General features: G+C 36.1%; 1 protein-coding gene across 1 annotated transcript in view; it reads left to right on the top strand.

The window, feature by feature from the left end:
• MYBBP1A (MYB binding protein 1a) overlaps positions 1-13007 on the top strand; it is a gene marked incomplete in the record, with an annotated part of 27096 nt that extends 14089 nt beyond the window's left edge. Inside the window, 10 exon segments of the mRNA XM_072405368.1 lie at positions 99-263; positions 1519-1676; positions 2133-2267; positions 3800-3830; positions 4512-4676; positions 5057-5125; positions 7883-7996; positions 9424-9525; positions 12065-12189; positions 12488-13007. Coding sequence (XP_072261469.1) covers positions 99-263; positions 1519-1676; positions 2133-2267; positions 3800-3830; positions 4512-4676; positions 5057-5125; positions 7883-7996; positions 9424-9525; positions 12065-12189; positions 12488-12854 — 1431 coding nt within the window.
• Between the last annotated feature and the right edge of the window lie 2071 nt (positions 13008-15078).

Genomic DNA, 15078 nt, shown 5'->3' with positions numbered 1-15078 from the left:
AAAGTAGCAAAAATTTTTGGGACAAAAAAGTACGGGGTTAGCGGTTGGGAGGTTAACATAGTTAAGTGACAAATAATCAGTCCCTGATTTTGATTTAGGAAGGTGATGACAGCGATGAAGATTTGGATGATGAAACCATGATGGCTCTTGATGAAAACCTCTCTACTTTGTTTTCTGAGCATAAGAAGCGTATTCAGGCCAAGAAGGATGAGAAAGCCAAGATGCGTCAGGAGAAAAATTTAAGGAGGGATTTTAAGACCAAGGTATTAAAGGGGTTTCTACTCAGAAAACTAATGTCTCTGTGACACTGTTTATATTATTGTTCCCATAACTTTATAAACACTAGTGAGGTAAAGCTTACTGGTCACTGGTTTACATTAGCCTAAACAGAATTGGTAATGTGGATTTGGTTGATGGGACCCTGTTGGTGTCCTTTGATCTAGGTCAGTTACTTTTAACATTGTGTGCCTCATTAATTTTAAAGACCTCTCCTTACAGCCTTATTGTAAAGGTGACTGGCATGAACTTTTTGTAAACCTTCTGCAGAAAACCTGCTAGCTTGAAAATGTTTATGATTGTAGCTATCTATATTAGTTCATTTGCAACACTTAATAAGTGTCCCCAAAGTCTGCTCCATCTCACTAGATAGCCCTGCACAACCAGCAGATGGATACAGGCTGGTTCTGGACTCTCTTAGCTACTGCAAAAAGAATAGATTGCAAGCTGCACAACTTAGATCCATCAAAGCTTATAATGCAGTCTTGTCATTTAACATTAACACTATCCTGCCAGTAAAAAGTTTTATTTTAATTTTTTCTGGTCCGATTACTAGTTTGAAATAAAGGGGAAGTGGGGTCCAAAATGTACCATTTTAGCTGGTACTGCATTCTAAAGAATAATACAGAATACAGAACATCATTTATTTTGGTTTAGATGCACTTTAACTGTTAGTAAAATTAAATTATCTTGGGCAGTGTTCAACTGTGCCAATGCAGTTTTATTTTTTTCCATCAGATGGCAGCAAAGCTACTTCCAAAACAGCCAGTAAAGAAATCTATTGGTAGTTATTCTCTTTGTTTAGAATGAGGACACTTAATATTACTTTTGCAGAACAGAAAAATCAAAATGTTGATGAGTTTATTTTTGAAGTGTGAAGCTATTAGACTGTCACTGGGGCCAGATGGCTGCAGCTATGTTGGCCAGATTGTGCAGAGTGTAACCCTCTGCCTGCATTAGCCTCCAAAACCTTTGAGTCACCAGACAAAGCTCCAATCTGACTAGATGGCATTGGAGCTTGCCACTAATTCTCAGAGCGAGTGGTATCATCTGTTTGGCTGTACCCTTGGCTTGTGGTATGTGACTCTCAGGACTGAATAAACAGAAACCTTTGTCAGCGGGAGAAACCTCTCGTATGTATTTCATCTGTGTATTAAGATAAAAACATAATAGGAACAATAGCTCGTCACTTTTTAAACATAACATTGTTTGTCTTCTGATTAATTTTGCCCTATTTTGCAGGTACTGGACCTGATTGATGTGTTTGTAAAGAAGCAGTCTGACAGTCCACTTGTATTTAACATTATGGAGCCTTTGATTTCTGTAATAGAGAGGAGTATGAGCTCAGATTCCAACCAACAGGAACAGGATTTCCTTCGGAAAACGGCAGACATATTCATGTGAGTAGAATGAGATGTGTTTCTTTTATAATTCAGAAAAATCATACTGTTGAAATATGTAAGTATGTAAGCTATTACTTTACAACTTTAATTATGTTCTGCAAGTCTAAAATCACAACCCTTCTAGACGGCACATAAAGTGACCCTGTCACCACATGGCCACTTGTGCAGAACGTCCTGCTGGTAAAGGAGTAGCATTTATAACTGCTGTTGTGGAGGCAAATAAAAAAATGGGGGTAGTTCAATGTTATTTTATTGACAAATTATTTGTTTATTTTCTTTTTTGTATTTATCCTAATTTGCAGTGTCTCCAAATATCGATTTGATGCGATTACTTCTATCTACATGCTTGATCCTGTTATTAAATAAGTTTCAATTCACATGTCAGTTCATTGCCTTCCCTCCATTTTAATTCCGGATGATGATGTGCATGTCTTGTGTGTTTGATTTTTAAAGGAATGATTTGTGTAAAAACAAGCATTACTGCAAGGATGTGTCACACCTAAAAGATGATCTCCATGATATCATGGAAAAATTTGTAAAGAGAGCTGCCAAACAAACGGATTCCTCTGTGGCTCTGTACTGTTTCAGGTGAGTGAAAGGTGTTTGGGTATTTTTTTTTTTTTTGGTGATACCCACACAGGTAATGATCATTTATACAATGCCCTGAAAGAAGGTAATTTGTACAAAGCAAGTACTTTAGTTTGAAATAGAATTACAAAGCATAATGTCAAAATTTTTCCAAAGTTTTCTTAGTGGTTTGAGGGAGAAAAACTGTCTTTCACCAAATGGGTTCATAATCCTGCCATTAAAAGATATTGCCTAAAAACACCAGGGTCTCTATTTATAAATTATTCCCTTTTTAATTCCCTCATAACATTATTTTCTTTCCTGTTCATTTCCTATTGTATCAGCTGTGCATTTTTGATGATTGGCCACTAGATGGCAGACTGAGTTCTTGTTTTAATAAGAGACCTGTGGAAATATATGACCCTTAAATTAACCACCAGCGAATTTGAGAGGATGTAACTGGGGGAAATAATTTAATAGTCCCAGGTTACATTTACAATTTTCATTTTCTGATTTTTTTTTGGTTGCGAGTTGCAGATAGATGTGTATATATAAGAGAGCACATGAGGTGTAGTTTTTCTTTTTTTTTTTTCTTTGGTAAGAGCCGTGACTAATCCATTCTTTTGTGCTAGAGTTAAAGAACTCTGAATGTTTTGCAATAAAACTGACCCAAAATGATTAAAGTTTTAATTGCTGATTTTTGTTTTGGGATTTTTTAGGTACCATATATGAAACTTACATTTGTTTTTGTTTTTTTGTTTTTTATAAAATCACATAATTTATTAATGTACAATTCCAGAATTAATCACAGGGCTTCCATACAAAATTCAAAAAATGCCACAAACTAATCCATGAAATAAATATATATTGCATGCGTTAAATTCTTTGTCCTTTACTAGTTTCACTCAAAGGCTTCATTGGAAGGATACATTTTCAAACATTAGGCAATCATAATACAACTATCTTGATTCAAATGCCCACTCCTCAAAACACATGCACTTATGTCCAGACATAATTTGGTTTCTGAATAAGCAGTATTTGTCCATAAACAGCAGTGTAGTTTCAATACCCCAGTATTGAGTTATCAGTGTCCAAGAAAGGAACAATCAATATTTACTTGATACTTTGCTTCCATGAATTCCAGTAATACATTAAGGTGCAACTAAAACCAACAAATTCAACCAAATTCAAATCCAATACACCAAAGTGATCACTTCCCAGCTGCTCTTTGTTTTAAAGTCTAAATAATACTTGATAACCTGCAAAGTAAAAGTAAAATTTATATACCTTGAAAAAAAGGAAATCTTCAAATCCATATAGTCCAAAAGATTACCATCCCTATATTACATAATTCCACTATTTACTTCTATAAATAAAAATACAATTTACCATTCTTATTAATTTAGAGAAAACTACTCTATGATCTTACAAAAGTACTCTGTTTATAATTCATGATTATGTTTGTTTATAATTCATGATTATGTTAGTTTATAATTCATGTTTATTATTAATATAATGTTTATATTTATACATTGTTACACTTTAACCACCAGAGGGTCAAAAAAGAAAGATATCTGTTTACAGGTTGTTAATAGTTGCACCTTAACCTATTACTGCAATCCATGGAAGCAAAGTATCAAGTAGATATTGATTGTTCTTTTCTTGGACACTGTGATGATTACTTATAAACATTGGAGTATTGAAACTACACTCCTGTTTATGAGCAAATACTAATTCATTTATTGGAACAATTTATGAATTCCAACACGGGTGGTTTAAAGAGAAACCAAATTATGCTGGGGCATGTAAGTGCAAATGTTTTGAGGAGTGACCATTTTTATCAAGTCATCAGTAATCCCCCAAAAACAGCCGGGTTGTAACTGAAAAGTGCCGGGTGGTGCGCCCAGCTAAAAGGGTCTGGGGAGAACACTGTAGGGGGATAGGAATAGTATACAATATATTTACCTTGTGTCCTTTAAATAAAGTTGGGCTGTTTTATTTCCCAGTACTGAGGGGCCAGCAGCACAAGTTCAAATTAGCTGACAAAAAAAATATTTATTTCAACTCTCTAGTTTCTTTAAAAAAAAATAAGGTTTTAATTACACATTTGCAAGTTCATAAGGCAGGCACACTGCCATGTCAAGACATCTGTAAAGGAACATAAAAAAGGAACATATATAGCAATACACAAACTAAGAGCAGGTTCACCTGGAGGTAGTCTATTCTTAGTGTATTAGCGATATGTCAATATTTTTTTACCTTCAGGGTTGTTTTATTTCATGTCATTTATTTTCTCAGGTGGTTTGTATGGGATGCGTGGACCTTCAGCGAGTCACTGAAATCTACCAAGAATCACTAAAAGGATTTATGACAAAGAGAAACAGTCCCCTAACTGCAGCAATGTTTTTGGATCTCTTCAGTCGGTTCCCTGTAAGTGAAAACATTTATTACTAAGTAACAGACCAGGGTCCCAGGTTATTTAATGCTGATCTTGCTTTTTAGGTTTTTACTGTACAGCTGCATTTACTGCCATTTGCTTGTTTGCTTCTAAAGTAGTGCATTGCTGACCCCCCCCCTCCATATGTGTAAACATAATGGTCATATTTACGCAATCCAAGCATTGGCCCAGAACACACAGTTCTATCTAAAAAATTACTTGTAGATGTACACATGAGCAGAATAATGATATTTTAAGCTAAATATGGCTAACATTGGACCTGTTTTATTGGCGGGCAATTTTTTTGTTAAAGTGGATTTAATGCTGATATGTAACTCGTTTGTGTTAAAATATTTTTTCTTTTTATTTAAAGTTTATATGCAGACCTCTGTTGGGTATCATAATTAAGTCAATTAGGGGAGGAGCGCGACAACATCAACAGGTGAGGTTATAATTTTTATTATAGTTTGCCTTTCTTAAAATATTTTACATTGTTTGTTTTTTTTGTTTTGTATTTTGTTTTTTCCCCCCCTTGAAAATTTTTTTATGATGCCACTAATAATGAATATGTGGTGTTGAACACGTCTGAATTTGCCTTTGTTGGAATATTAGTCCTAGTACTGATCTCTCTGATTTGTCTGTCTTTATTGACTTGTCAAATGTAGTCACAACAGTGATCCATAGTGTCTGCTGACGTTTCCTGGTGATCTTGTGTACTGATTGATGCTTTATTTATTTGAGATAATGGTTGCTGCAGTTCATTCCTGAGCAGTGTCAGTCTTGGTAAGCTTTGAGCTGCAGTAGTGATTTTCTTCTTCACTTATGGGCAATAAAGCTTGCAGGATTGCTGATAATGTCCTGGAGGCCCTATACCCTTTGCTTTATATCTTTATACAGCCTTCTATCAACCGCATGTGGAAATCTATTAATTGATAACCATGCCAGTCTGACTCATGTAATTCTCAGAATCAATCTCTGATTATATTTCTCATATTCAGACTGTTGAGCTTTACAGACAATATATAAAAAAAAAAAAGGTGAAGGTTTTATATTTTAATCTTGTGCAATTTTGTTTTAAGTATGTGGGTTTGTGTGTGAGAGGCAGTATGGTACTTGTAAAGTGTTTGTATTTAGGAATATTTCTCCTGCATTACAGAAAAGTATGATGAAGGGTTACCCACATGCACAATGCATTTTTAGTAATGGCCCATCACTGAGCTTTTTATTCTGAATTTCCTCTTGTGAACGTAAAGTTTGATGTAAGAGACACACTTTGCATAAACAATGTCTCTTTACCCTTCACAGGTCTCTATTTACCAGCTTGTATTTTAGGAATAGGTCGGCTATTGAAAATGACAAAAATATTGTTTCCTAAAGGTGCATACCTATCAAAATTGAATAAATTTGCCTTAATTTTGGTAAACAAGTGAGCAGTTTTCTGTAACCAATAAAATAAGATTGTTGAGATTTTGGGAGGTTTAGTTGATTAAACATTAAGCTAGTATTGTAGCTGCACACCTACACGTTATGTGCTGGTGAATCAAACTATATGAGCTGTAATGCTTACTCCTCCTTGCAGGACACACAACACTGTGCGCATTGTTTGATCTAATAATGCCTCATGTTTGGTGCTCTGGACCACCTCCTTGTAACACCCAACTATTAGGCCTCACACCCTTCCCATATTAAAAGATTATCTGAATGGCTGTGTGTTGGAGGGGACACAATACAACTATATACTCAGACTGGCTAGAAAAACTAATTTTGCATAGCTGTGGGGATTAACATTTGTCAGTCAAAATTTGTAAGAGATTAGTGTGGCAGGTTTGGGTACATTATAGGAGGGTTATTCTTTTTCTTTATTTTGTAGACACGAGGCTTACACTAGAATACAATTAAAGGAAACTCTAGACAAGCATAAATAGATTACAAAATATTGAAGTTCTTTGCAGGCTTTTGTGTTTGTTCAGGTTCTTCACTATTTCTTGATATAACTCTATTTGTCTTGCTGAATTTTTGCGTGCTAGATTTTGTTTTATGCTGTATGTTTTACTGCAAAGACAGCAGTGGGCGTCGTATAAATATTTTATATTCTAGCACCAGAGAGCTGTTATTATTATATGGCAATGTAAATTTACAATATCATTTTGTAGAGAAAGGCAGATAAACTCAGTGCTTTAGATTTAGATGTTTGCCAGGATAACTATGATCTTGGTTTAGGCTGTAAACTATATGACGCTTGTTTACTGACCTGAGGGTTAAGCTTACTCAAGTGCTTTCATTGTAACCACATTTCATATAGTTTGTGTCCAGCTGGGATTGGATCTCCACTAGAATTACCTACACAGGCAGCAAATATGTCATTAGGTATGCAGTACAGACACTAGTGAACATGGCTTGGTGTTACTTATAGGGGTCGTTCAGCTGAATCTAGCCTTTCCTTTCATCTTGTTCAGCTCTACAGCCTACCATCCTGTTCTGAAAATGTCTACTCTGTTTTTATTGTACAGCATGAGATTCTCACATAGTCCAGTACAATCTGCAGCAAGTTGAGTAGCACCTACCTCATTTCCTGGCTAGACATGTTCAAGCATTTAGCCCTCCCCAGCCTGACTGTCCCTTCCCTTGCCCTCCACTTTTATTCATTCATTGTGTTTCGGTTTATTCAATCATAAATGCTGTACATCTCATGTGGGTACTAATTGCAAATGTTGCCAAATTCTCAAGACAGGCTACGTAGACACGTCAGATCGCTTGAGTGCTGGTATTGGAGGAGAATCTTGCGACTGTATAGCACTCATCCAGCGTCAATCATGGATCTGTCCTGGCGGATCCAGGAACAGGGAACGATCGTAATGGAAGTGAAGTGAAGGGAAGAGAGCGCAGTAGGGTGCAACTGTCATTCTCCCCCTCCCCTCTCCATTGAGTAGAATGGCACTGTATGTACAACACTCGTTCATGCATCGTGCAGTCTTTTGTCGTTGGACAGGATTGTGAAAGATCCTTTCCAACGACAATTAATAAACTTGTGTACGTAGCCTTACATCCACCCATCAAGGCATTTTGATGTTTGTATTACTCCCCCTAAGGGAATTATGTTACTTTATTTCAATTAGTGGTATCAATGCTTTTATTTTGTTAATGCTAATGTTTTGCATTGAGGGATTATTAATAATTAAACGTTTCCTTTTCTTCTCAGGCACAAGCATGCACTCTGCTCCTAAAATCCCTGCAGAATCTTGCTCAGACAAAGTCCGTGGATCACAATGATTGGGTGGATCTGATTAACCAAAGTTTAATGCAGCTCACTCTGGTATGGATACATGATGACCCGCATTTCATAATAACAATATTTAGGAGCTTTGCCACTATTATGTTACTAAAAATAAAATAAATTCAGACATTTTTGGCTTTTTTGTAAATCTTCTTTTCAAGGAGAATCTGTGGCTTGCTATTTACTGAATGTAATAATATGAAAGTATACAATATTTTTGTGCAGAATATTAAAACAATACCAGGTCTCCATAGGGCGAGACTGAGATCTGCCCCATAGTTGTGTTGATGTTTCCACAGTTTGTAACAGTGAACATATTTATTACATTTATGGTCCCAGGAAGATTGCCAGTTACCAACACTGACATTTGTTCTATTTCATTTTATGAGGGTGTGAATATAATTCAAAAGAGACCTAAATCCTTACTTTATTTCACCCCTTTTTTTTTATTCCCAGAGTAGATGTAAAAAAATGCTGACATGTAGTGAAGAATAAATATGTTTGCTTTGATTAGGTTATTCACAAATTATTTTGTTGAAGTGCTTCTAAAGCCAAAGCAATTTGTTTTACATGGAAGTTTGAACACCTGCTAGGTTTTTGTTCTCCTCCCTGTGCCCTGTTGAGGCTTCTGAATACACAATACAGTAGGAAGTCAGATATTCCAAGAGGTGTCCTTATTGGCAGATTTCCTTTTCACCTTTTATTATAGTTTGTATTTCTTTTCTCTTTTAGTATGGATTACATGGGTAACCAGAATAAATAATCAGAATTAAGGTTCTAAAAATTGGTAAAAAAAAAAAAAAGTCTATGCAAAGTTTGTCTATTTACAAATGTTCACCTTCCACTACCACAGGTTCAGATTGCAGCCTCAGAACAAGATCATGTAATAGGAATCTTGCATCAACATTTTGCAACCATTTGTGGAGTCGCCTCACCTGGGTGGCTTTTAAAAATGTTAGCTGTCTATTAAAGGTTGAACTTAAGTTTTGGAAAGAGATGACATGCAGCAAGGGTTTCGGTCCAATGTAAATCTTAAATGGGTGGTGTGTCTTTATGACCCCGATTTGTTGTGAATACATTGTTTCAGGACATTCCCTTTTTTGTCAGTACCAGAAATGTTTACGTGCCCGCTATAAGCACTGCATTCTGCTTAGCTGACAGGTGCTTGCCTGGAATGCACAGAGGATTTCCTGAGCTGGATCACAACACATTCTTAGCTGTGAGGTGGTGACAAACTACAAGCAAGATAAACACTGTAAATGAGGAGTCGGCTGGGTGTAATTTGGAGAATGTTAGATTGATTTTCCTGAGTACAGTTTAGGCAACAATTCTGACTGCAATGTCTGGTTTATATTCACACTACAGGGTGATCAAATTTATTGTTAATATGTCGATTTTTTTTTTTATTTTTTTTTATTTTTTTTTTTTATTAGTTGTGGATAACAATGATTTTCTCTTTTTGGCAGATGTTGGAAGATGTGGAAACAATAAAAGTGAAAGTTGACCAAGAAAAATTAATAAAGTGCTTTGAACTTCTTAACTACCTAATCAAAGTGAGAAATCAACAGGTATGCATTAAAAACCAATGGCACTTTGACCCCTGTATGAAACTGTCTGGTTAAATAGACTTCAGTTTTTCTCTGAAGACATTAAATTCTGCAACATAATGCTTTTCATTTCCTAAGACAAGGTGCATGGTGTACCAATAGCAAAAAAGAAAAAAAGTCATATTAAACAGCTTTTTATAAAATTCCTAACAATAGAATGGATTTTTATGAAGGTAGGTTTGGAGATGTTTAAAAAAAATTACCCTCCTTTTTACCATCTTAAAGCGGATATGTTTTTTGCTATCTTCTATTGTAGAAGAGAGCACCCATGAAGTCTTTCACCTTCAGGTTACCGCTTCTATTAAGATTGGACATCGCCAATACAAACATGCCTCAGTTATTAGTCTCTTAGTAATAGTGTATTTAGAGTGGTATTTTAACTTTCTTATGGCCTGTTAGTGTGCTTGCTATTGACCACCATTGGATGTTGGTAGGTGAAATAAAGTGGAGGTGACACTATAACCTAAAATTGGGAAAAACTGTGTCCCTCAGTGGAATAAAAGGATTTACCAGTATTTTTCTCCTTGAATCCTGTTTTTCTGTTCCTGCCCTTTAAAATCATATGGAATGAATTTATTACTTTTTCTGGCCACTTCCATAAAAACATGCTGAGAATCATCCCCACACAGAATTTTTTTTCTTAGCCTACATCATTGGGGTGATGTCACATCTGATCACTTTAAAGGATAACAATACTTAGCAGACCTTTTGTTGCATTGCATTTAGAGATTGTTAGATGGAGAATCAGGTTCTGTTACCATCCCCGTCACACTGCATATACACCCCTGCATGAACCTCCTACGCCTAGATTATTTCATTAGATTTACTGAACACATCATTGGTGATAGCTTATTACTAAGAGAACACAAGGTTTACTGGTTAAATACTACAAGCTAATTATACTGCAGAGAACCAGCATGCATAGATTCATCTGGAAAGCCGGCGGTTATCTTGATTCTATTTCTGTGGCTGCAGTATTTGTTTATTTGGTATCAGATGTGGTTTCGCAGCTCTGAGCTATATGGGTTTCCCAGGGGAGGGAGAGCTCATCTTGGTTTGACAAGCTGTCCGCTCTCTGCCTGTCCAGCTACTACAGTTTGTCTATGCCTGGTATTGCATTTCTGAATGCTGCTTAGTCTTGGCTTGTATACAAAAACAAAGAATATTCTGTTTTTAGTCTTTGTATTTTATGATATCTGTGCAAGACAGCTATATCTCATCACTACTGCCATGTTGTTCCAAACATTTAATTGTGAATTAACCCCCCCTAGCGTTCTAATTCTCTCCGTATTTTCATGCAAAAAAGCGTTACATTTTTTTGCATGGAAATTTATTTTACATTGTAGGCTATAATTCATAGGCATAACTCACTGAAATATGTCCAATATTTATTACATTTAATATTAAACTTTAAATAAAAAACACATTTAAAGAAAAATAGTGAAACATGTAATATAACTGTATAGAAGCATATATGAAGATTTCTTTGTATTGGACTCAATACAGCTGTTTTGTATTGAATCCAATACAAAATTGATTACATTTCCGGCCTATTCTCCTGCCCGCACCGACAACACCAGGAAACCCTGGAGATCGGAGGAGGAGGACGACATGTCCCCAGGACCTGCGGGGTCCAGCAGGACGCGGGGGACGCCGACAGAGCAAGTTGAGTGGCTTTTTGTTAAGTTTTAGGCGACCCCGCTAGTGACTTTTTGCAGGTAAAATCCACCCCGAGTCACACTTGGGATTACCGCTGGGGGGTAAAAAATATTTTTAGGGCTCAAAGTAGTCCTGACGTGACATCCTCAGACTTTGTCATCACAGTTTACATTGAGGCACGACTTTTTTAGATTGCTATGTTTTGTTAGATTTGTAGGAAGGACTTGGTTTTCCTGCATTATTTTGTTCATACAGCATGTTCTTGGTATTGCAGCAGTCGTTAGGGAGGATAGGAGGGGCCGCCATTAGTTCCATATTCATGGTTAAATGTACAGTAGGTGAATGGGTGCACATTGTAAATGCATAATATTATATTGTCTGGATCCCAACCCCAAGTGATCAAAATAAGGGGGGTAAGGACAGATCTGAAGAGTATATTTCTCTGTTTTTTGTCTTATTGTTGTCATCCATTTGAACTTAAAAGTATTTTAGGGTATTTAGAGTGATGTTTAGTGGTATCTATTTAAACTTGTGAAAAAGTTAATGAAGACCAAAACTTGATCGTGTCTTTACCGCTACAGGTCTTGACTAAACAGTCCTCATGCAGACATTCTACCTGTGCTGTGTCTGAAGTATGTATGGTTTCTGTAGGGTGATATGTATTTGTAAATCCTCTGATACACGCCCTTAAATACAGAATTCAGAAGTATGTGATGCAGGATGTTGAGAATGCACAGTTGGTGGAAATGGGGCACAAAATGACAACTGTTGGTGCCCAAATCTTCCCGGCCAACCTATGTTATAAAGTTATATTTGCAAACACTTTGTTATTCCATTGCAGGATCTTGATATTAGTTTGGCAAGTCTCCTTCCGATCCTCGTTGACCTGCAAGAGAAAGAGGGATTTGGAAAACCAGTAAGACTGGAGGACATGTACTGGAACGTAATGAAGTTACTCGGATTTACGTAAGTATATTTTGTTTTATCAGTTCTGAGGAACTGATTGTGTAGATGTGGGCCAATTATACCTTTTCTTTCATGTTTCTGATGAAGTAAGATTTTCATGTGTCCATCCTAAACAGTTACTGGTGTGCAAGATTTTATTCTGGATCATTTACGTTTTTAATATTTTAGTATGTTAGGATAGTCATTGGGCCCTTTTTAGACCAAGACAACTGCAAATAAATAAATCAATAAAAAGTTTTTTAACGTGTCTAACATTTTACAATTGAACCCAATTTTTTTTTTTTGGCCATAATTTTAGGAGGCCCAAAAAAGAAAAGACAAAAGTAACACCCGTTCCTGCTTCTGAAGGCAATGCCTTGCCCAAGAAAAAGAAAGGCGTCTTACCTGAGAGCAAGAAACGCAAGAATCGGAAGAAGGGCAACATGAATACAAATAATCCAGCCAATAAAGAGGAGAACTCCGAAGGGCAGCAGCCAGGTACTAAATCTAAGAAAAAGAAGAAGAAGAAGAGGAAGACAGGACAGCAGGAAGATGGAGCAAAGGAGAACATAGAAGGAGCACCAGCAACCAAGAAAAGAAAACCTAATGAAGATGCCAGAGGCAAAGTACACACTGCAAAGCCTGAAAAGACAACTAAAAAACTGAAAAAGCCAAACCACCGCTAAAAACATTTCTACTACATGAACTGAATTTTTTCAGATCTTGTACAGAATTAAAAGTATCTTTTTCATTTTTTTTAATTCCTTGATCTCTGTTTCTTTTACCCATTTGTGCTCTCATTAAAAACCATCTTTGATGAACATTTGGTATGAAAATAAGTTTTCAGTATTTTGTGGTTATGAATACTTTATTGTATTGTAATAGGGAAAGTTTTACAATGGACATTGTTAATGCAGGCTTTTCTGACCTTTATGAAACACTAGGGGGGAGTAGTTATTCTTTGATTCCTTTGACATGGTCTACCTTACAGTAGTATTGTTGCTCTTTTAATATACACTTTGTGTATAATATATATATATATATATATATATATATATATATATATATATTGACAAATTCAGTATCCTTGTTACCTAAATTGTCTTTGAGTGGTAAGATAAAAATTTTGTGTTTCAGCAATACTGTGAGTAATGTTAGGTAAACTGAAGAATAAGAATAGCATATTGCCTTCCTTTATCCTAAATATATTTGTTTTTGCTTTAGGATAGAGATACACTTGGCTCAATAGAACAAAGTACAACAATGGCATAATTCATCTTGTGTATGAAAACGTTATCAATGAAGCGGTTTTCATAGTACTGTTTTGTTGTGTGAATTTTTTTATAAACCTAATGTAATACAAATTACCTGTAAATTCAATGTGTGCCCATTTAATGTGGTGGGGGGGAATCCATTAATTCATTTTAGAAGTTATGAATATTTCTAAAGGAAACATTGTTTTAGAACGGCAAAATGCTTCAAAGACAATGTTTTGTTTTATTATATTAGGACTGGTTAATAATGGGTGGTGCGCCCGGCTAAAAGGGGGTGGGGGGTGGGGGGGAACCCTGACATCATTATTATTGGGAAATATTTCTAAGACAATATGCCAAGATTAGAGACGCGTATTCCCCCAATCGGAGTGAACATTAAACCAACTGCCTAATATTGTGTAATTACCACTTCAGTCACAAAAACAAGTTCTCGAGATGTGTGCTCCACCAGACCACTAAAGGTTTTATTAGCAGCAGAGCCTTGAAGTCATGTTGTTTCTACTGACCTGCCTTTTATTTCCATTGTGCATCCTGCTGCTCTCTCTTCCCCAGGTTAACAAAGCATACAATCATTTACATGATGTATAGAGGAAAGCATTGTTTTTCAGGTCACCTTCCATTGCTTCAAGACCTAGTTTTGACACTTATTCCTATTGTTGACATTTTTGGGGTGAATAGGGATCAGCATAGGCACCACTGAGTTGGCTATGGCTAAACTGCTCTATACACCTGTCGGTGTTACATTTTTTCAGCTGCAGCAGCTCTATGGGGCTGGTTAATAATTGATGTAGGTGTTCTCCCCAGCCACTTTTAGCCGGGCACACTACCCGGCACTTTTCTTTAGCCACCTTGCAGTTTTTTGGGTGCTTAATGAAGTGTTGACTCGCAATACAGGGCCACCACCTACCTAAAGCTTTTATCCCACCCAGCCTAGCACAATTCTAGGGAGAACACTGGATGTTTAAAATGGCCATTAAAAGGCGTACACTTTTTAAAACTAGGTAATTAATTCACATATGTTGGATGTATGGATTTTTACATGCAGTATGGATTTTTACATGCAGTAAGTAAACGAGAAAAAATTAGCAGTTGAAGCAAAGAATCATTTGACCAAGTTGCTGGCATTTGTAGGTGAAATTGTTAACTATTGCAGGTCAATCTGCCTTTTATTAGCAGTGAAAAGATCTGACCGAGAGATTTGCACTTCTGCAAAAGATCAGTTATAGCTCTAAATGGTTTAGAAAGAACACTTAGCATTTTAGTAAATGCAAAATGTTCTGTTCTGCTGCATCTGAACTGCCATTGTCAGTAAAAAGCGGATGAATGAAGCTAATAAATAGTGCTGTAAATGCAAAATATCGACAACTAACTGTGTCCATATCCTAAGGATATTATTCACTTTACATGACACAAATGGGATTATTCTGAATAATCTTAGTTTAGAAACTAGGCAAAATATGGATAGAAAAAAATCTACCATGCAAATGTTTTATCCAGGTTCTCAATGCTTTCTTATATACAAAACTCACAGTTTAGAGCAAAGCAATATTTTTTGTGCCATGTAAAAATATCATGGATCACCTAGTAGTAATTGAAGGCTTTCCAAAAAGTACCAGTGATGATACTATATAATTAT

Source organism: Pyxicephalus adspersus, chromosome 1 (genome assembly GCF_032062135.1).
Source record: "Pyxicephalus adspersus chromosome 1, UCB_Pads_2.0, whole genome shotgun sequence".
NCBI classification, from domain to species: Eukaryota; Metazoa; Chordata; class Amphibia; order Anura; family Pyxicephalidae; genus Pyxicephalus; species Pyxicephalus adspersus.
The sequence above is the reverse complement of the archived record's forward strand: the minus strand, read 5'-3'. Positions and strand labels throughout refer to the sequence as shown.